The sequence below is a fragment of the Amphiura filiformis genome, chromosome 10, assembly GCF_039555335.1.
Source record: "Amphiura filiformis chromosome 10, Afil_fr2py, whole genome shotgun sequence".
In the NCBI taxonomy this organism is placed as follows: domain Eukaryota; kingdom Metazoa; phylum Echinodermata; class Ophiuroidea; order Amphilepidida; family Amphiuridae; genus Amphiura; species Amphiura filiformis.
Genome location: NC_092637.1, coordinates 67941717 through 67965501, shown reverse-complemented (window position 1 = coordinate 67965501; position 23785 = coordinate 67941717). Strand labels below are relative to the sequence as shown.

General features: G+C 36.6%; 1 protein-coding gene across 1 annotated transcript; it reads right to left on the bottom strand.

Moving 5' to 3' along the window:
• Positions 1-2552: 2552 nt before the first annotated feature.
• LOC140162067 (shootin-1-like) lies at positions 2553-23658 on the bottom strand. The gene is made up of 11 exons (XM_072185357.1): positions 23565-23658; positions 22862-22980; positions 21460-21522; positions 17774-17855; positions 16301-16395; positions 15088-15246; positions 14160-14410; positions 12792-12853; positions 10996-11093; positions 9302-9334; positions 2553-2681 (listed from the first exon to the last, which is right to left on the bottom strand). The coding sequence occupies exons 1-11, from the start codon at positions 23656-23658 to the stop codon at positions 2553-2555; spliced, it is 1185 nt and encodes a 394-aa protein (XP_072041458.1).
• Between the last annotated feature and the right edge of the window lie 127 nt (positions 23659-23785).

Below are 23785 nucleotides of genomic sequence, written 5' to 3'. Positions count from 1 at the left end.
CCCATACACCTCCTATGGAAGACATGTCCATAATCTTCCACACAGGGAGTGTGAATTTCAAATGGGAATACCTGAATCATGGAATGGGTGATTCCATTTGAAATCTACACCCATGTGTGGAAGGTTTAGCTCATGTCTTCTATAAGGGGTGTATGGGTCTTAACTGGAATTGCCCAGTCCCTATCACCATTTTCAGGCATTTTGGTATAATTTCTGTCCAAAATCTGGACATTTTGTAATTGATTTTGTAATTTTTAGCTAAATTTACGTTATTTTGAAAACAATTAATCAAAAATTGGTACATTTTTGGGTCCATTTTTTTCATCAAATTTGGTAATATTTTTGGGTATGTTTTCAGAATCAAGGCCGCACATACCCAATCCAATATCATGAAACCCCAAGCCCATCAGCCAGTGGATACCAAATAAAAACATGTTAATTATCCTCATTTTGTTGAATTGGGTCACACTGAATTAATGATTGCATGAGTGTTTCTAGAGCCACCATATCATAAATCGTCAGCCTGCTACGCTAATTGCCCAAGTCTTTTTTTTGTAATTTTGAGAACAAAGAACAAAATGTGGTTCAAGCATGCATCAGTTACGTAATCACCCTAATTATTCCCTTTCATTTGTATCATTATTATTTGTTCTTGTGCAAAGATTGGTGAATAAACATGTTTAAATGCATGCTTGAACCATATTTTGTACTTTGTTCTGAAAATTACAAAAAGTGACTTTGGCAATTAGCGTAGCAGGCTGACGAAATGTCATGTCAGTGCAAGAGAGTCATGTACTTTATATCAGCTATTTTTTTATAGTATTATTCACCATTTTGCAGTAAACATATGAATGAGATGCTTTTTGATTTGATAATACCATAAAGATTCGCCTAATAGCGCTACGGGCTCCCTTGACATAAGTGCACAACCTAAAAATGTCATTTTTTTCCACCAGCAAAATAAGGACACAGAACCTTAATTCTTGTTTGGATTTCAGAGGAGGGAGCTCTCTTTTTGAACACAAAATTTACCCCAAGGCAAAGGAGCCCAAGTGTGCTATTAGGTGAATCTTTACTGGAAGGGAGGCACCATTAGATACTCAGGGGGGGGGGGTAGGAAGTTGTGGTTTCATGAAGTTTGTTTTTTTCGCAATTTTTGTTTTTAAATTTCATGCATTTATACACAGTTAGATGGGGAAAGTTTTTTTTTTTTTTTAGTGTTGGTGGGAAAAGTTTTTTTTTTTTGCTCATGTTGTGGGTGAAGTTTTTTTTTTTTCAAAAACTTCCTACCCCCACCCTGAGAATCTAATGGTGCATCCCAAAGATGAGGTTAACTATCACTTATAAGGCAAAAAAGGTAGGTCTCAAAGTTTCCCAAGATGTTAACCCCCTGAGCACTACCTGCCGATCTAACATTGCCTCTGATTGGTCAATTACACGATATCTTCACTTTAATCACCAATCAGAATGGAGCTTTGCAAATAATTCACCCCAATTTTTTTGCATGGTGAAATTATTCTAACAATGTTACTGATTGGTCTAATTGATAATGAAAACATCTTTTTGGCCAATGCACCAATGCGTTTGCCCCACTTCCCCCCGACTCAGCCTCGGTCAAAATAAGTTTGAGATGATCAGAACTTTCAAACTTGCCAATTACATTTGAAAAACATACTCCCTCTGTGGAAGACTTTAGCTAAATCTTCCACAGGGGAGTGTGGATTTCAAATGTAATAGCCCATTACATTACCTCAGCCTTAAACAAAATGTGCATTTTCACTGACCTTTTGGATTCTTAGAATCTACTTGTTCTGATCGCATTCTTCGTTGTCGCATGATGCGTTGAAATTCGTCCATTCCTTCCTCCTCGTCATCATCTTTGGAGCTTTCATCTATGGGGTCTCTTGTCTTTTTAATTTAGTCTGAAAAACAGAATTTTAAGAAAATTTAGCTGAACACTTGGGACCCGGACTTGGGATATCACTGTGATCATGGCATATTGCTGAATAGCATCAAAGTATAAACCGTCTTCCCGGTATATCATAATAATATCATACCATCCCTGTGCTTGGCTCTGTAGAATGATGCGGGACTACAGTGGAATTCACACATATTAACGTATTGGCTTTATGCTAATCATTAACATTTATGCTGAAAAGTATAAATGTCAACTTCATTACCATCTTCAATACAAAATATTTAAAATATCAATGTTTTCAAAAATGCACTTGTAGATTTAAGGGTGTAGATTAAGGTAAATTAAGATTGAATAGGGGCCTAAACCTAAGAATGGAGTTTGCAGTGTAGTATTTGTTTTTCATCCAGTGCCATGTTATTTCTCATATTTCTGATATTGCTTTGGCAACTTTACTGAGTATTATTATAGAAATAGAAAAAAAAAGTTCTTGTGTTTTCACATAGATGTATGAAGGGGACGATATTTGATATTGTATGTAAGTTTGAAGACAATCCATATCCTAAACCAACAGGGTTACCCCCTTTAAAATTGAGATCTAATAGCAACAGTTCGATTGGTTACTAAGATGATTATATCATGAAATCAACCAATCAGGAATACTGTTACTACTTACCACCATGCCATTTAGTTGTGTCATTGCCGGCGTTTTCTTGATGGAACCTAAACGTTGTTTTCTTGATCCACGATTTAATAATGTCTTTTCCTGGAGGTAAAACAAGAGAAAGATTTGAGATAAGTAATCATAGCAATCTTATTGACTCATTTCTGATGACTTTATTCTTCTTTTTAACCATTTCTGCTCTTGTCACTGGTCATCTAAAAGAAAAGTATTGTTCAGGCTATTTGAGCGATTGCTGAATAAGGTGCAACTGTATTATTACAAAACTGCCCTACCCCAACCCTAAACCCTAACCCTAAACTCCGTAAATGAGGACTGGACTCAAGTCTAGCAAGTTGCACACTATTCGGTAATTGTATCAGGATATTTATTGTGCATAGATAGTAATAACATCACTGCAAATTAGTGCTATTCCAGTTGAAATCCATACACCCCCTGTGGAAGACATGCCCTTAATCTCCCACACAAGGAGGGTGAATATCAAAATGGGTTACCTGAATGGGTGACTCCATTTGAAATCTACACCCCCTGGGTGGAAGAATAAAGTTATGTCTTTCATAGGGGTGTATGGGTTTCAACAGGAACAGCCAAACACTTCTGTACCTTGTGGAGAATGAAACCATCAACATTGGTGTAAATTAGGGAATGAACTAAAAGTTGGATGATGTCCTATAAAAGAAAGTTCTTTTGAAGGGAGGGGTCAAAAAGTTTAATTACGATTGAAAAAGACTAGTTTAAAAATTTACCTTTTTGGTGTTAGAATTTTCAATATTTCATACTTACGTTGCAGGGAAGGATGAAGGGGGTGGGGGTGGTCAGCCTTCTAACGAAAGAAATTGCGTTTATGGGACATCATCCAACTTTAGGTTTGTTCCTTCTGACTTAATCACAGGCATCCGATCAGTTATGATAAATGGATGCCTAATGAAGTCCAGGGGACACTGTGGGCAACACCTGACCAGGTGAGCATGAAGTCATGATAGGATGGAGGGAAGAGCAAAAATAGGAGGAATAAAAGAAAAAAATACTGCTGGTGCACCTGGGGATAAAACCTGGATTTCCCACAGCCAGCTTGCTGCAACTCCAACAATTTGTTTTATGTTGCACCAACCCAAGAATTGGGCTATTCAGTTGAAATCCATACACCCCCTATGGAAGACATGACCTTAATCTCCCACACAGGGAGTGACAATTTCAAATGGAATCATCCATTTAGGTAACCCCATTTGAAATTCACACACTCTGTGTGGGAGATTCAGGTCATGTCTTCCATAGGGGGTATATGGATTTTAACTGGAGTAACCCATTCTTTTTGTGACCTATAACATGACTTATAATTATATTATTTATGTAGGTAATGGATTAGATTAATTAGATAAATGAATGAAATGGTAAAAGGGTGCCCTAATATGGTAAAAGGGTGTCCTAATATAGCATTGTGTTATTCCTTTTGAAAGGTGAAGATGCACATTTTGTTTAAGGCTGAGGTAACGTAATGGGCTATCCCATTTAAAGACTTACAGTTTTGGAAACTGTAAGTAAATGTAAATACTTAGGCCTCACTCTGGATCAAAAAAATGTGTTGGGAGCCTCACATAAATCAAATTTGTTGTAATGTTTCAAAATATATTGGTCTCCTGTATAGAATTAGAGAGTGGCTTTCAGCTGACAATTTAAATACAATTTACAAAGCTCTTGTGCTTCGAAGACTCAGTTATTGTGACATTGTATGGGGTAACTGCAATTATACTCTCCAGAACAGGATAGAACGTCTTCAGAATCGGGCTGGGAGAGCTATCCTCAGGGTCCCTGTTCGCACACCTTCTTCATTTATTAGGGACAGGCTTGGCTGGAAGCTCCTTAGTGATCGTAGACATGATAACTTGTGTATCACTGTCTTTAAATGCCTAGCCGGGCTTGTTCCTGAAGGCCTAAATGATGTATTTACTCTTATCCGAAACAATCATGGCCATAATACAAGAGGTAGCTCACACTGTAATATATATAGCTCTCAATTTTAAACCCAGAACTGAAGCGGGAAGACGTTCTTTCCTGTTCAGGGGGGCCAAAGCATGGAATAGTCTGCAATCTGATCTGAAATATCCAATACCAACCAGCACTTCCATTTTCAAAAACAGGTTTTTAAGTGTGTAATATTAGCAATATTTAATATTAGCTATAGTGAAAAATGTAATAAGTAGCAAATCTTTTTATAAACTGTTTTCATTCACTGTAAAAATGTTGTGAACATGGCCTTAAGCTTGTATTTGGCCAAATTAATTATGTTGAAATCAAAATTTTAGTTTTGAAATGTGTAAATTTAATAATTGAAATGCTGATGAAATTTCTAACAATATCAAGTTTTAATATGTTCAAAATCTTTAACTGTTTTATAATTTGTGAAATGTGTTTATTTATTTCAAATACTAAATGATGAATTTTCTTGTTATATAAATACTATGCTGTCTCAAATCTTTTAACTGTTTGATTATTTTGTTTCAAAAACATGCCTTTTAAAAGTTTTATGCAGTATTTTGGAAATCTGAAATCGTTTCTTTTGTTGAAAAATTCCCCAAGTTTTGTTTGGGTTTTCGGCTTGCAATTTCTGAATTTTGAATTTTATAATTTTGATAAAAGTGCTTTGTATTTAAATTTGATGAGCTGTGTTGGTTATTTATTTTAAAATTGTAAATATGGGTTAGTTTGCCCATTTTAAGTTCATGATTGTGTATGCCTATATATTTATGGATCCTATATATTTAAATATTTTGTTAAATTATTTTTATGTATTTTGATGTATATTTTGATGTGTTTTGATGTATATTTTAATGTGTATTTTGATGTATATTTTAATGTGACAATGTTCCAAATATAATAGATAATTTTGTAATTTCCATTTGAAATACTCATCCAGTTGTGCAAGATACTATATAAGTAAGGGGAGTATGGGTTTCAAAATAATTAACTTTTGCTAATTCCATTTGAAAAACATACTCCCCCTGTGGAAGACTGTTCTTAAATTTTCCACAGGGGAGTGTGGATTTCAAATGTAATAGCCCATTACGTTACCTCAGCCTTAAAGAAAGTGTTCATTTTCACTTCACAATTCAACATGATGTAATCAGATTATTTAGTTGACCACAGAGACAGGTTGCCATAGGGCCAAGTAAAATATAAAGCATGTTTCACATCCGGGTTTTCGAAAATAAGGGGGAAGAAGAGAGGCTTTTTATTTTCTATTGCAAAATTGGTGTGAATACCTATACTTTGAGCTATTTTAGTGTATAAAATAATGCCTATAGAAAGGTTATAGAAAGCATCTGAACTTCCTAGACATCTTTTTTGAAAAGTTCTATGAATTTCAAAAAATAAAATATAGAAACCTCAAAAAACGAAGCAGGAGGGGATGTGAAACATGTTTATTTTTTATTTGACTTAATGCGTGCATATGTGTTAGTGATGCATTGTGTCAATGATGCATGCTACATGCCTTTGTGATGATCATGCTGTTAAAGATGCCATTGGGCTATTGCAGAAAATAAATGCGCACCATCATAGAGGAGTTCGGATTTCCAGTCTTGACTAGACAGTTGGAAATCTGGACTTTAAAGTGTCCAACAGAAAAATAGCTCAAAAGCGGAAATCACAAATTTGAGAGCTCATTTTTTAATTCATTTAACTGCATTTCCACGCTTTTTCCACGAACTTTGGCAACTGGAATTCCAGGCATTTTCAGAAAGCAAATTTGGAAATCCAGACATTTCTTTTATTGAAAAATTGCTCCTTTATAGGAAGTATGCACTTATTTTCTGGAATAAGTGGTAGTGGTATACACTTTTTGTATTAAAAAACAACTTGCTTGAATGTTTTTACTTTTACAAATTTTATGAAATATCAAACCATGAACTAATTGTAATTGAATCTGGAAAAAATAATATTATTTTAAGTCCAATTTCTCTAATTACCGTATTTCGTCGAATAGTCGCCCCCCCTCAAATAAACGCCCCCACCACTTTTTTCAACCTAGATGTTTAAAAAATTCCGATATTTCCATGCTATCTTGTGTAGTAAGCTTACCAAGTTGCTCACATGGTCAATAATAGCAGCAATAAATGGCGAAAATCTGCATCCGAACCCGGAAGTGAACCAAAAGTCAGTGTCAAAAGGGCATAGTTCGTCATTTTAGCGTGACTTTTAAGCTTACCTAATGATTTTAACGGGAATTGTCGTGTTAAAATGACCTCTAATAAACGCCCCCCTTGGGAAAATGTAACGCCCCCGGGGGTGTTTATTCGACGAAATATGGTATGTACAACAAAGGAGGCAATTTTAAAGTTGCACCATCGTCCATAGCAGTAAGGTTTCTTTAATAATCACATGAATATTGTTTGAGAGTTGATGCAACTTTTAAAACTGCCTCTTTTCTTACATAGTGAGCCATTGTGATTGACCGAACACATTTTCAAAAAGTGTTGGGGGAACTTATTAGTTGTGGATCCTATATTAGAAGCATATATGTGACCCGGCAGCACAAATGAGCCGTAAATTCCCTAAATTGTATTCCGAGTTAAGGTATAAAATGTGTACGAAGGTCGTATTCATCGGTTACTTAAGCTGGCCCGACATCCGTCTTAATTTGGTAGTCAAAAACTAATTAATAATCCTATTGTTGAAGTAGATAGTAAGCTTCTACCTTAGATGGCTATAGAACTTTTAATAGCTCTGGTCTTTGTTTACTTTTGCTAAATCCTGTTCAAGTGGTGGGTTACCAGGCATTGAATTTTGTACAGGTATGCGCTTCTGGATATCGTTTGAAGTCAAATGATATACCATTATTGAGTTTATGATGTTTATTTTTTAAACACAAAATAAAACAAAATTGACTGGGGGAGGAATTTACGGCTCATTCGCCGTGGACGGTCACATATATAATTAGTATGTGTTTCTATGAGTGTTAGATTGGAGTGAGCATGTGGCTTTTCTACAGTGTGATCTTCATGTACATGTACTGAGTAGAAGATCCTTTTGTATGTGCTAAGTACATAATACTCTAAATAGTTGATGCAGAATAATCATGCAACAAGCATTCACTTGTCATTCTACTTCAACTCATTTTTTGTCTTCTAATAAATCTTTCTTGATAATGAATTATATTTTTATGTCAATATCTGTTGGAAATAATATTATTGATTTTATGTCAACAAACATGTGTTAGAAGTTAACCTCATTTAACTACCTGCCGATTGGTCAAAAAGAAGTTTCTATTATCAATTGGACCAATCAGCAACATTGTTAGAATAATTTCACCACACAAAAAGCTCCATTCTGATTGGTGATTAAAGTGAAAATCATGTAATTGGACCAATCAGAGGCTATGTTACATCAGGAGGTAGTGCTCAGGGGGTTAAACATGACTGAATGGAAAATGGCAATAGATTGAATAACGGAGACATGTTGCATGGAATATTTGATGTCGATTAAAAAGTATATAGTGGGCATTTAGGCTTATGTTTGAGTAACTGAGCCTCTTTCAGATATGTTCTACTTCCACAGGGACTGCCTTTTGAGGAGAGCAAAAGCAATCGCTCTCTAACTGCTCTCCTCCTTGATTGACAAGTCTCTCCTTACATTCTATTGTAAATCCCCTAAACAGCTCTCCTCGAAGGCTTCAGAAGAGCTATGTAATGCTCTCCTGCAAATTCCAAAAGACAGTCCCATGCTTTCTGCAGATTGTGATGGAAAAGTTCAACTTATCATGCAGGTACAAATTTCAATTTATCCTGCCGAGGATAAAATTTAAGACTACATGTAGGCCATTTAAAATGTTATGTTCATTTTGTGGGAGCAGGTGATTATGAGTTGAGGCATTCTGGCTCTCAACCCTCAATATAAAATATTCTTTTTTGTAAGTTTTGCCTCGTTATTGTGTTAATGGTGAAAATCAACTATTCCAGTTGAAATCCATACACCCCATATTGAAGACATGATCTTGTGTGGAATACAGGGAGTGTGAATTTCAAATAGGGATTATCTGAATGGGTGAGATTTATATCCTGTGTGGATGATCAAGATCATGTATTCCATACGGGGTGTATGGATTTCAACTGGCTAGTCATTGCTTCATTGTGGTGTTAGTGAAATACTACACTCTATAAAAGGCCGCTACAGACTCTGAGAATGCGACATAGAATATTTGATGTAACATCTATGTTATAATTCTATTTCCAGTAATGGTTAGGTTGTAACAAATGTTTGATGATGTAAAATCGATAACATGTTACGTAGAATATCTGATAGAAATATATTATCAATTTTACATCATCAAATATTCATTAGAACATAAAACATTGCTGGAAATAGAAGGGAATAGACTAAATAATGTAGATATGTTACATCGAATATTCTACATCGAATAAAAAGTCTGCAGGGTCCTCAACAAATAAAGGTTTAGCCTAGATCTATTTTTTGTCCTCTCTACTGAACCCTTCTGGAAAAAAAATCATTCTATAAAGAGCCAAAAAGTTCTGCAAGAACTATTTTTAGTTTCTTGGAGAAAAGAACCTTTTTGATAACCATTTCGATTGAGAGTTCCATATAGGGACAAAAAGCATTCTAAGTTGAAACCTCTTTTTTTTAGTGCATACATTGCACAATATGTTAATTAGCTCATTGTTATGCAAATATGCTAATTACATCCTGGTTACCTCTTTGTTACCATCTGCATATTCTGCTTTCCACTGGAAATGAAACCATAACAAAATCACCATGGTTACCTAAGAAATCACCATGGTTACCTATGAAATCACCATGGTTACCATGATGATGGCGGCCATGATATTTTCGATTTCTTGTGAACATTTTGTTTTCAAATTATGAGCAAACTCATACCCAATACTCAACATTTTGGATGCTTAGACTTGTGCAAAGTCTTTGTGACAGCAAAATGTAAGAAACATGCACAATTTGTAGATTTGAGGGGGAGGGTGGTTGCACCCTATGCTCCCTGCATTCCCCACTGTTGACATCCTGCATGGTCCTTTGCAGCATGGGTTCCTAAGTTTAATAATTAGAAATGGTATACTCTCTAAATTCCTAAGATGAAAAAGTTAAATTAGATTGTAGGGACAAATCCAAGCTAAGATTAAAAATTCTTAATCTAATAGATTAAAATTGAGCTAATACCAGTTTTTAAACTAATCCATTAGATTCATTTAAAAAAAATTTTACTTTGGATAAAAGTCTTGGATATTTTAATCCATGCTAAGTTTAAAAAGTGAATTGTATGAATTTGAATTTCAATCTATAAGATTTAAAAAAAGTTAATCTAATCCAGATTACTTCAATTTTTAATCTATTTAAGACTTAATCTAAGCTTGGATCTGTTCCTCATTGCAATAAAATAGATTAACTTTTTAATCTTATGAATTAAAGGAGTATTTCGTGATCCTAGCATCCTCTTTTTATGACATTTTTCAGTACATATCCACGAAAAAAGCCTATTCCCAAAATTTCAGTTGATTCCGATTTTTTGCGTTTTGCGAGTTATGCATGATTATGTGTATTACACTGCTCCATAAATAATGCGTTGTAATTTCGTTCTGGTGCACCAGAACGAAATTCAAATTTCACGATATCTTTGCAAAACGAATTAATCTGCAAGAAATATTTTGTACATAAACATTATGTAGCCAGAGGTTTCCAGTGATATAAAAATCTCAACTTTTTTGAGAAAAGTGGGGGATGAGGCTGTGGATCACAAAATGCCCCTTTAAGAGAGTAGGCTAATTGTGTATACGGCAATTTGAACCATTATGTCGCGACACTTTAGTGTTTGAGTGATGTGCCCTCTAATAATAGCATTGCAAGTTAATAAAGCTATTCTCACCTGGCACAAAAACTACCCACACAGTTTAGAAGCTACTATTGTTCATAAGTCGTTAAATAAAACAAAAATCCCAAATTTACATTTTGTTACCATGGTTACTGTGTGATAGGCCTACCTCATTTGTTAAAATTGAGCACAAAAAATCCAACACAGATCTTGGGTCAAATCAAAAGTGCCACATAATAATGTAATTTTGCAGAGTTGCACATAGTACTTATTTCTAGCAACAGTTTCCTTTTAAATAACAAAAAACACTGTTCTCTCTTTTTCATGTTATTCTTTGCATGTTGGCCGTATAGGCTTTAACAAAAGTTTGAAATATGTTCTCAAAATATCAAGAGCTATCTCAAGAACCACTGAACCAATACTGGGCTTGTTTGTACTCATTTTAATGCATTTTTCATGCCGATTCCAAATATAGTCATGAAAATGTACAATACTAAAATTTTTTGATTCTTTAAGAAAGACTATTTGTCTGCAGTAGACACCAATGTGGTGAGGGTTTAAGCTTACCTGTGTTTCTACTGGTTTGAGTTGTACTTTTCCTGATTTAATTCTTTTCATCATTTCATCTATTGTTGCTTCATATACTTTCTGGTTGGGATCTGCAGCTGTGGGGAAACCAAAAAATACAATGAATGAGCAAATGTAGTGTGGCCCTGAAGTTCTGTAGTGTGGCCCTCATATGGTAAAAAGGTACCCTAATGAGTCCACACCACCAAATCACACCACCAAGGTAAATGGCTGGTAAAAAAATCAGTGTTTTTATTGTGAGAACCACACCAGGGTTGATTTAATGGAAAAAAAAGTTAGAAAGAAGGCTGATGTGCCTATTTTTTTGTGATAGCTGTACTTTGTGGATGGTGTTCTTATTATTTAAGTATAAAAAGATTACATTTGTCACAATTCTGAAATTTGAGGCACGTTTTTGTTTTTCTTCGCCAGATGACGTCACTACATAGAATCAGTGTGCTGTAAGATTGACAGGATGTACATAGTTTTCGACGCGTCACGGTAAAAAATCAAGCCGCTTACCTACCCAATATTTGTTGGTTATATGGTAGAAGATATCATAAACATGAAGTAAAATGGTGTTTTGAATGAACCAGGGAGGTTTAACAATGAGAAAACGACCAATTCATCCATACCTTTTAACACATAAATGAAAAGGAACTCTATTTGGTGGCATGGAACCTAATATGGTTATAGGATGCACTTATAATATGTGATGCGATCAAGCAAAATGAGTCGGATGTATTGATTTTGAGATATAGCCAATAATAGTATACAACTTCCTTTGTATTTCAATGTTCTGGGCAACACTAAAATGGCCATATCTCTGGAACCGTATATCAAATTTTGATGGGGTTGTCAGCAAAATAAAGCTCTGAGAATGGTTCATGTAATAAAATTAAAAACTGAAATTTAATTTTGATCGACATCAGACTCATTTTGCTTGATCGCATCACATATGATAAAAGGGTGCCCTAACATGGTAATACTGAGGGTGCCAATATGGCCAAACAGTGCTGTACTTTTCTGCTGTAGGTTAAGAGTACATGAAGGTATATGGTAAATGGTTGCCCTAATATGGTATAAGGACAAGAGTATTGTGAAGTACACTAACATTTACTTTGTGGATAGGACTCGCTATCAAAAGGTCTGGGGTTCAAGTCCCAGCACAGGCAGGTATTGCCAGAGTTTTGTTTTGTCTGGCTTTTCTGCCTATGTGCATGTTATGTTTCCATTGTATTGTAATTTCATGTTCAAAATGTGCTAGTATGTGATGTGTGGTTCTTCTTCCCCCTACATATATGTGACACGATCAAGAGGAATGAGTCGGATGTCGCTAACATTGATTTTAAAATATTGGCAAAGAAAGTGTCAAAATCCTTTTGTTTTCTATTGTTTTCAGCGATTGGTAAAGTGACGTAACTTCGCAAAGAAAAGTCGTATCAACTTGGGGTTTTCAGTTTATGAAAGCTCTAAATGTCCTCTTTAGAAACATATGTAAAACTCATTTTCGACCAGGGTCGACATGTGACTCATTCCCCTTGATCATGTCACATATACACTATTACAATGTGTCTTGTCGCAAGTTGAGAGTATTGTAGGATTTTGGAGGAGCAGATTATAATCAGTACATTTATGCGGTTGTGTCACCAATATATCTACGCGTGTGTATACACCCCACAGGATTAGTGAGCACGCGAGAATCGAATCTGCCACTATGAAATCCAACATGGCATTGAGACAGACTGTACATAGTCATTTGTACAATAATACTGTAATCTGTGCTCTACACTTACCTTTCATTTTGCCATCGGGTGACGTGTGACCTTTTTTATTTCCTATAATTCTTCTTAAAACCCTGTGTGAGAAATAATCAAGATACAGTCAAATTAAGCATGAGATCTATAACTTGCAGCTGAGGGATGGTCAATTTGAGACACTAACTTGTACCTGGAGGAAACTTTGCATCACAAATAACCAGTGTCAGTGGAAGAAACAAAAACAGACAAACAAGATGGCGGCCTACACGGTATGTTGTCATGTCCATGGACTAAAGAGATACAGACAAACTCAAAACAGTCAAAGTCTCAGAATTTGTTCCATGAAATGTGACGGGCAAAACACCTACGCACATACTGCGTATTTTTTACGGTCTTTGTTTTTCTAAACATATCAAGAGCTATATCAAGATCAACTGAACTTGTTTGTACTCATTTTAATGCATTTTTCATGCTGATTCTAAATATGGTCATGAAAACGTACAATTCTTGAACATTTGAAAAAATAACTTGGAGAAAGTTACAGCTGGCCGGTGTTGACTGCAGACGACAAATTTCAAATATTTTTTTTTAATTCAGAATTGTATATATTCATAACCATATTTGGAATCAGCATGAAAAATGCATTAAAATGAGTACAAACAAGCCTATTGGTTCAATGATTCTTAACATAGCTCTTGATATTTTGAGAAAATATCTCAAAACTTTTTATGTTGAAGCCTATGGCTAGCATGCAAACCATTAACTTAGGGGCTGTGCAATAATTATTTTCCCCGGGAATTTCAAACGGCTCGCTAAAAAGCGCCCCCCCCTCTCGGCCCGCCAAAACCGCTGCCCCCCCCCTCTCGGCCCGCTGAAAACCGCTTCCCCCTCTCGGCCCGCCAAAAATCTTTGCCCCCCCTTTGAACATGCCAATTTTTGGGATCCCAATTTGCAAACCTTAAATGGTCTAGATGTATGTTGCGAGCAGCGAGCAGGAAAATTTGCATATTTAAGCGTTTCCGTACTGTTTTCCTAAGCCTTTTTAGAGCGTTTTATTAAAAAGACGCCCCATGAATGTGTGCCAAAATCGCACCCCCCCCCTCTGGCCTTGCCAAAATTGCTTGCCCCCCCCCCTTTTGGCTGTAAAATTTCTTGCCCCCCCAATTTTACCCTCCCCAGCCCCTTACTCTAATGGGTTCCTCTGAGATGGTGCAGGTGGTGGTGCCGGCGGTGGAGGAACAGGAGTCTAGTCCAAGTTTTGAGATGTTTTTTAAAAATATCGAGAGCTATCTCAAGAGCCACTGAACCAATACTAGGCTTGTTTGTACTCATTTTAATGCATTTTTCATGCGATTCCAAATATGGTCATGAAAACGCACAATTCTTGAATATCTGAAAACTTACTCTAATGGATTCCTCTGAGGTGGTGCAGGTGGCGGTGGTGGTGGCGGTGGAGGCGGAGGCACAGGAGTCATTCTTGTTATTCTCGTTGATTTTTCTAATTCAAATTCTAATTGCTTAGTTTTTGTTTCAAGTTCATGAACTTTTTGTTCCAGAGATTCGTTTTCTTCTTTGGCTATACTGAGTTTGGTTTCCAACGAGTCTAGATGTTCTACGCTGCTGGCTTCTTCAAGTTTAGAATTCACTTCATCAACCTGTTGAGAACAATAATTTTTTTTTAAAGTGTCATTTTCTACTATACTGCTTCAACCTAGAACTACAAACCAAATCTGTGGCATCGGTGGTCGATGCTTTGCGCATGCGTCACACACACTGCGTGTTAAAAAACACAACGCATAATGAGCGTATTTACACACGCATTGCACTGAAATAATTATTCTCATACCTCCAGTTTCCGAGGCCTATTTACTTTGTACTTCTGAGTTTACGAACAACACTACTTTTTGTGCTTTGTACTTCTGAATTTACGAACTACACTACTTTTTGTGCCAATGATGCTTTTTTATGGTGTCATTGATAAGAAGAGATATCTAGGAATCAGAAAAGTATTGATAATATTTTTTCCATCAAACTTATGGGCACCATCTTGGATTTCAAAATGGCCACCCTTTCAAAAAGATTTTGCCGGCTTAATATCTTGAGCTGTATGCTATACAAAGTTGGGCATCTTGGCAATAACTGCCACTCCACTATCATGTCAATGGAGCTACAGATATATGGCAATATAAACATTTTCTGTAAAATGCTTTGCGTTTCTTGGGTCTTACTTAAGATGAAACAGTAATATGAGATGTTTTAGGTCTATTGCCGGTTTCTGAAACGTTGTTCCGATTGGATCATATCGTGTCACATATTGATACTAGTTTCTTACCTCAACTTTATGCCTTTGTTTTTCTTCTTCTAGTTGTTTGGTGAGTTGTTCAACTTGATTTAAAGCATCTATGAGTTTGTCATCGTCACCGATGGCTTCATCTAACAGGACTAGACTTTGTCTCTTATAAGCGTCTGCAGCTTGTTTCTCTTGGTACATCTGAAATACACAACATGCAGGAGTTATACATCCTACTCTTTACATAACTGACTACAATTATAAAGTTGAAGCATCTATACTCTGATCAGCATGTAATAGACAGGACTCATAACATAGCAAATTGATAATTGATATAGAATGGTGCAGGGTGTACACACACCTGGGCTCAGCACCAACGCGAACGTGTATTGCATGATTGATGCATGCACAGGTTTAAATTGGGACATTATTGACTCGCGCAGCAACAAAACCGAACAATTCTCGCCTATTACGAGCTAACCATGGTATATGAGTTTGTCATCTATAGCTTCATCTAACAAGACTGTCTTTTATATTAATATTCACTCCAGTTGTGGAAGGTAATGCTATACAGGAGGAGTAAATGTTTTAAAATAATGAACCATAGCCAATTTCATTTGAAAAACATACATTCATTCATTCATATTTATTCGGCAAAATCGACAAGAACAATAAATATAATCAATCACAAATTATCACAAATTTAGCATACATGAAATACATGGATATAAGCAAAGACACCAAAAAGCCGAAATGCCAGGATAACCCATAAAGTCTAGCTGCAAATGTGTAAACTTATTCCCAATGGGGTCCAACATAAAGACAAGACGGTGCCTGGGACGGAGGACAAAACAAGCAAAAGGAGAGAAAGGAACAGGTTACACAAATGCAGCTGACTCCTGGGTTAACGCACTTCTGGCAAGGTGTTTTTTTATGGCATATTTAAAAGTATTTTTGTCAATAATAGCTTTGATTTGGGATGGTAAATTATTCCAATCAAGTGTGGATTGATAGAAAAAAGACTTTTTGGTGTAAGATCCTACTCTCGGGACATGGAAATTTGAAGTGCTAGACCTAGTGGTATAATTATGAACATAAGATATTTTTGTAAAGAATTGATCAAGATAAGACGGGGCCAGGAATAGCACAATGCTATATTAGGACACCATTTTGCTATATTAGGACACCATTTTACCATATTAGGGCACCCTTTTACAAATAAGGGCACTTTTTGAAGGAACAGCACAATACTTACTTTGGCGGCGAAGTCTTCTGCCTTTTCCCTGAGTACCGTTTCCTCAGCATATTTTTCTTGGACTTCTTGTAGTTCTTGGTAAGCTAGCGTTGACACTGAAACACAAACAGTTCAAACTCTTGGTAAGTAACAGGACACATAGGTGAAATCCACTAGGCCTCAGCACACTTTTCAGTAAGTGCCTGTTTTTTCTGGGTCATGCATAGATACGAGGGGCCTACCATCTATGCCATGTGTATGACCCTCTCCTCAAGAACACAACACTATGGGACGGAGCTGTGTTACCACCAGCAGAGAGGACGATGGGTTAGTCTAAAGAAGCGCTTAAGCATGTCATCCATGACATACAAAACTGTCAGGTCAGTGTCAAAAGTTTGGTTTTGTAAGGGGCCGTCCATAATTTTCGCCATTTTCACTTACGTACAAAGCGTACGTAACTTCCCCTCCCCCTCCCTCCCTCGAGTTATGTACAAATAAAATGGCGAAGGATTTCCATGACTACTAATAGCAAAATTGAGATGTTGGCTTGGGGTTGTGGTTAGAGTTTAGGTTAGGGTTATATAGTACGGTGTTCCAGGAGGACAGTTAGTTCTGGATTAACATGATTAATATTTTTACAGATAAGTTGAGAAATGCTAAAAAGAATTCCTTTTTAAACCTTATATTCATGAAAACGAAAGCCATCAATAAATTAAAACATAGCTTAAAATGCAGCCTGAATCTAAACTAAATGACTAATGCACTCCAAAATCTGCTGAACATCCTATACTCTCTTTTCCACTTAGAACTCCCGGGATCAAATCATATATAGGGGGAACCAGGGGGACATCCCTTTGACATGTTTGGTGTATGTTCTTGCAATTAAACTATGGGTTCCATGTAGAAAATACTTTTTAAAAGTATTTTGGTATGAAATAAATTGAGCATAATGTAAAATAGGAATACTGCTTCTGCATATTAGACTCTCAACATTAAAGCGAAAACCATTTTTTGCATGCATGTTGAAGAAATTGTTAAAACGAATTGAACAATTTGAGGTCAATTGGTTATATAAAATATTGGAAAACACCATAATAATTTTCACTTTAATTCTTTTATTGCTCAAACAAATCGCCATTTTTCTTACGTACACATGAAAGGGTTTTTTACCCCCTCCCTCCCTCTTTCGTACGCTTTGTACGCAAGTAAAAATGGCGAAAATTATGGACGGCCCCTAATATGAAAATGCCCCCCAGTCAAAACTCTTTCCCCCAGTTGCCCTCAGTAAAAAATTTGTTTCACTTTTTGCAGCAATTTTGCGCAAAATTTGTTAATTCCCCCCCCCCCCCATCTCTTGTGAGGGGATGGGGTGGGGGTGTGCATGTGTGTAGCCATATTCACCTCTTCTAAACTGGGAAGTGTTTGTTCTGGTTCTCTTGTGTGGGTGGGGATTAGGGTGTTGGTGGGGGTGGGGTGTGTGTATACCATACTAACCTCTTCTAAACTGTGCTAGTGTCTGTTCTCTTTCAGCCAAGGCTGCTTTGGTAATTTCATGCTCCCTCCGTAACTTCACCAACTGGTAAAATAATCAATACAAAAACAAACTGGGTCAGAGACATGGGCAAGAAACTTCAAAGAATTTAAGATTCTCTGCTGAATAATCATAGTGCTACCAAAACCATAGTGCTAGAAGAAGAGCGGCAAGAAAACTGATTCAAGTGCAATCTGCTGTGCTGAGAAAGAAATGATGACTTCTTCCAAGTTTATATACCCAAATCACTTCTTGATAGCCATAATTGAAATATTACAGATTTCTTCAAACTTTGCTTTCACAAAATTTGACATGATCTGATCTACTCAGAAAAAAGGAAACATTTTGAAAATTGTTAATCAGTGCCTAAGCTTACTGATGCTGCAATGTTACAATACACTCTTTAAAACAAAATAAAGGACAAAAAAACAAGAAAGAAAAGTTAGTACTTTGTGCCGCTTGTTGCAATGATGACTTTGGCAGTGCAAGTTTTACAGTTAATATGTGATCCAATCTGATCCACTCAGGTTTAAGTTGGAAATTTTGAAAATTGAGTTACTACCATTACTAACTTGCACAGGATATACTGATGTTGAATACCTAGGTCTCTTGAATACTTGGCTGCAAAGTTATGAATCTTTTATACATCAATTTCCTTGTGTTTTTTATAGGTTTTTTTCTCCTCACTTTTTGCTCAAAGCTCAGTTTCATTATTGTAGACTTTAGCCTGATTGGACCAGATCTGGTCGCATATTTAGAATGTATATTCTTCCTTTTAACATTCTTGTATGGTTAAACATCACTGCTCTCTTAAATTGCCCAATTGAATATTCAATCAAACCGATGGAAAATTCAATCTTTTGCCTTCCTGAATTATGGACAAATCCTTTTCGACTGTATATTCAGTTGGGTGATTTGAGTTTTCAAACTTTTTTCCATCAAAGGAGTGATTCTCAATCTTTTAGTAATTTGAGTTAGGCGCAAATCTTTTCCAATTGAATTTTCAGTAGAAAGGATTGATTTGTTTTTCAATCTTTTGCAGTCTCAAAATAGGCACAAATCCTTTCAAGTTGAAAATAAGATTGAAAATATTCACTCTAAAAAAGTTTGAAATCTCATTCCAAACATATGCAACACATGTCATTTGGCAGCACATTTAGGAGTAACACTTGATTGGATAGTGAAATCAGTCTACAAAAAGAGTTTACTCTATTTTTCAATCTATTTAGATTAATTCCTATCATCAATGGTTAAAAGATTGAAATATTTCAATTGGCTAATTTACAAGAGTGCAACATGTTATTAAACCATACCAACCATAGTTTTCATTTCAGAAATCTGGGCTATTCTAGTTAAAATCCACATCCTTATGGAAGACATGGAGGAGGTTAAAAACAAAACAGGATTACCTGAATGGTGACTCCATTTGTAATCTCCACCCCCTGTGTGGGAGATTAAGGTAGCCTTCCATGGGGTGTATGGATTTCGAATGTAATAGCCCAATAACTGTCAACTATTAGCCAAACATTCACCAAAGTGGCAGGCAATATTTGAGATAGGCCTATACACAGAGGAGTGAGATAAAACAGTCAAAGTCCCCATGTATTGTATGCTACCAGATCTCGCATATATTCATGAGGGCCGATTGTTCGATCGTGCCGTGTCAAACAATCACGCCAGCGCTGCGTGCCTTCACGTATACGCGATAGAACATTGCGTGCTTTCGCGATTACGCAATAGACCATGAAAATACGCGGTAATTGCGTAGCAGTCTCGCCTGTTGCATTTCATGGAACAATCGGCCCTCATTATCGGATGAGGCGGAGGCTTTGACTCGTGGTACGCGCTCTGTAGTCCTCTGTGGGCCTATATCATTAAACCTCTACTACCAATTGTTAGTTAATCATTTGACAGTGACACATATCATACAATTATTGTGTCTAATAGTGCTACTATTATTGATTTCGAATTATAACAGTATGATACGCATACACGCTGATGTTAATTAGGACTAGTTAATACGAAAAATATCTAAATCACTGACCACTGTTAAATTCTGGGTGAAATGATTGGAAAAAGAATTTGATATAGTCCTATCATTGATATGTCTACCCTAAATGGTAACCACTGACTATACAGGTGTCTTCAAACAAAGAACAGGAACTCATTTCCTGGAAACAGGTCATATATAGGTTTGCCTTGATTTCCATAGCTTTGTACGCGTCACATAGATGTTACAAATTTAAATTTTAGCATATCTATTTTTCATTATCATTGGAACTTTTGGCTATTGCTCAAAAATGAAAAATAATTGTTTCCTGCATGTGGCATGTGAAAGACTAGATGCGCAAAGCAAGACGCCTTTTTGAAGTTACTACACTAACTTCCAGAGAAGTAAGGCAGTCTTTTGATCTCATTGACGCAAGCGCCTTGTTAATGAGCATTCCCTTCAAGAGCGCCGGTTTGCGCTGACCAACGCTTTGACCAATAATCGGCCAAGCAGAATATCAGTTTGTTATGATTGCCAGACGGTTGAATCAGCCAATCCGTGTTGCTGTGCACGTTCTCAAAATGTGAACAAGTGCCGCAAGTTGTACAAGAAATTTACGAACACACTGCATCTGCAAATCATTTGCAATTCACCCACTGCATGGTTCTGCCATATGCAAGGAGACCTTTGAACTAGCGATAGACAAGGGGAGATCTCAACTTTGGTTCACTGTGGAGATGTGCAGCTTGGACTCCAAAAAAAAAACTTCCCGACTTTAAACCAAAGTTGACAAGGAAAAATTTGAAGTCATACTAATTTTAGGAAAATTTTCACAAATTTGATGAAAAACAATCAAAAATTAGCTCCTTTTTGAAAAAATTGTGGAAAAACACCCTTTTCATGAAATTGAGGGCCACCAATACAGCTGAAAATATACCCAGAGTCTACACTATATAACTGAAAATGCACCTGAATCTGCCGCACATCCCCATACCCTCACTTCAAGAAACACCCTGGGTGACAGACATGAAAGAAAGAACTATGTAACTTTACACAATGATATACGAATGGTTCAGTTCCCATTCATATATGCCGCCAGATCGAGGCCTGACACTTTGCTTATGGTGGAGGAACCATGCCATGGATGAATAATGCCGATATCATTATAAATATTTTTTTTTAGTCTGCAACTTAATCCTTATAATGTTACATGCTCCCATTGGTGTTAAATATAGCTAGGGGTATTGCAATAAATACCTATCCCAGGGGAGGGTGTTTACCAGCGCAAAGAGGGGTAAAGAGTGGGGTACTGATATTCGTCATCTGTGCATTGTATATACAGGGGTGGATTGGCTTCTTTGAATCAGCTGTGGGGAACCTGCCCATTTTCTTTTCTGCTATGTGTCCAGCCTGAAGTATGTCAGGGTAGGTGGGGTAAGTGGGGAAGGGGAGGGAGGGGGGAGAAGGCAGGGGAGGGCAAGTTGAGTGGACAATTTTCACTACTTTCATACCCATTTAAATGTACTGAAGCTTGGTTTGATGTGCCAAAGGGAGGGAGGCCATTCTTGACACAGCTATATATGAATGACACTAAGATGATTCCATCATGTGACCACCCTCCCCCAGGATAGATAATTATTGCTCGCAGTAAGGTAATACTTCTAGTATAGCATCCTGCATAGGCCCAGCCTCAGATGTGTCATTATGTGGATCTGGTACAATCTACAAAACAAGATTATGAGTGAAGCAATGGTGAAATTACAATTACATGCACAAAATCATGCACCCAAGCATTCACAGCTGTTCACCATTTATGCCCGATGACCACTTTTATCTAGGGTGCCCTCAATTTATTTTACATGTACCTGACATACTATCCGAGTACCTTTATTATTTGAGGAACTAAAAATCTCAAAAAAAGTAACTAACCCCCTAAGGCCAAAAAAAAAAAAAAAAAAAAAAAAAAAAAAAAAAGGTTTGTCTCAAAGCTCACGAGAAATTTAAAAAAAAATGCGAAATGCGATTTTTTTTTTTTTTTATTCCCGACTTTTTTTCATGGTATTTTGAGAAAAAAGTCTGATTTTCACCGATTTTTCTGGAAAAACTAAAAAAATATTTTTTTTGAAATAAAAAAATTTCCCCATTTGTTTTTTTGTCAAATCGTGGGATTTTACAACGCAGCAAGCTTTGAGACAAACCTTTTTTTTTTTTTTTTGCCTAATAAATGACCATTATTCAAAAATGGGTGATTGTATTACAAATCTGTAAAATGCATTTGAAGCAGAATTTATTTCTGCACATTTTTGACACCTCATTTGCAGCAATTGACTAAATATTGACGTCACAGCGTACTTTTAAATCAATGTAACCCAAGATTTGAAAGTTGCAGTAAATTGTATTGGTTTTGTATTCAGTGTAATGGAAGGAAATCTGTGTAATGATATCTGAGTGTTTTTATATTGTAAAAATTTGTATGTAAGTGCAACTTTCAAATCTGGACCTCACTACATTAAATTAACCGGTGTTTTATTAATTTCTGGGCTATCGTATCAAATGAGGTGTCAAAATATAAAATGTGCAGAAATAAATTCTGCTTCCAACGCATTTTACAGATTTGTAATATATACAATAGCCCTTTTTGATTAATGGCCATTATTTAAGGGGGGTTAGTTTACACGCAAGAAACTATGCTAAGCCAACACAGCACACGCTGAATTTCAAAACTGGTGCTGGTGACTCGAGGTAAATACAGACTATACAAATGAACATACTAATCAAGTTTGCCAGGCACATGGGAAAAAAAAACTCTTGATTTTTCTTTTTTTAAGAATAAACAATTCTAATTATTATATTAAAACATTCTCAAACAAATCCAAATAAAAAAATCTTGATCACTCTTCCTGAAAGTATAAATTCAATTGCAACCTATGACCTCAGGTCACCATTTATCTACCTGTTCTGCCCTAGCCTCATCTCTCTCCTTGATGATCACTCTTCCTGAAACTATGGATTGATTATGACCTATGACCTCAGGTCATGAGGTCACATCACATATATTTACCTGTTCAGCTAGTATTTGTTGTTGTTGGTGTGCGCTCTCTATATCTGCCCTGGCCTCATCTCTCTCCTCAGCTACTATCGCCAAATCTCGTTTGGTCGCTATTAGCTGCTCTCTTAAATCTAAAAAAACAAAAACAATAAAAATAATAATCAAAAAACAAAAAACAATGATGAGATTATGAGAATAACAAAGTGTGAACACTTTATGTTGAGGTCATTTGGGGTTGATAACATTCCAGTTAAAATCCATACACCCCTGGAAGATATGACTTAAATATTCCACACAGGGAATGTAGACTTCAAATAGAGTTTGAAATTTAAAAGCATACCACTGAACTTACAAGTGCACATTAGTCTATTCCAGTTGAAATCCATTGATGAGGTTACCAAAAAATGGGCGATTCCATTTGAAATCTACACCCCTTGTGTGGGAGATTAAGGTCATGTCTTTCATAAGCAGTGTTGGATTTCAACTGGAATAGTTCTGATATTGTCATGCCCCATCCCTATCCCCACCCCAGGGGAAGTATCCCTACCCTGGGGATAGCCTACTCACCACCACATTGTGTCCTTTAGTTCTGATATTTCTTGTGAGTCAGCTGACCCCTCTCCGCCTGATGATAATTCATCTTCCTCCTCTTCTACTCCCATCCCTATCCCCACCCCCAGGGAAGTGCACCCCACCCTGGGGATAGCCTACTCACCATCACATTGTGTCCTGAGTTCTGATATTTCTTGTGAGTCAGCTGACCCCTCTCCGCCTGATGATAATTCATCCTCCTCCTCTTCTACTCCCATCCCTATCCCCACCCCCAGGGGAAGTGCACCCCACCCTGGGGATAGCCTACTCACCATCACATTGTGTCCTTTAGTTCTGTTATTTCTTGTGAGTCAGCTGACCCCTCTCCGCCTGATGATAATTCAT

What these genes read in the sequence shown, in the direction of transcription:
- LOC140162067 (XM_072185357.1), bottom strand. Translation starts at nt 23,658, where the DNA reads ATGGGAGTAGAAGAGGAGGAGGATGAATTATCATCAGGCGGAGAGGGG. An exon ending in ACTCAGGACACAATGTGATG is followed by an intron (nt 22,981 to 23,564) that starts GTGAGTAGGCTA and finishes TTGTTTTTTTAG; the next exon opens with ATTTAAGAGAGCAGCTAATA. An exon ending in ATGCAGATGGTAACAAAGAG is followed by an intron (nt 2,682 to 9,301) that starts GTAACCAGGATG and finishes TTTTACCTCCAG; the next exon opens with GAAAAGACATTATTAAATCG.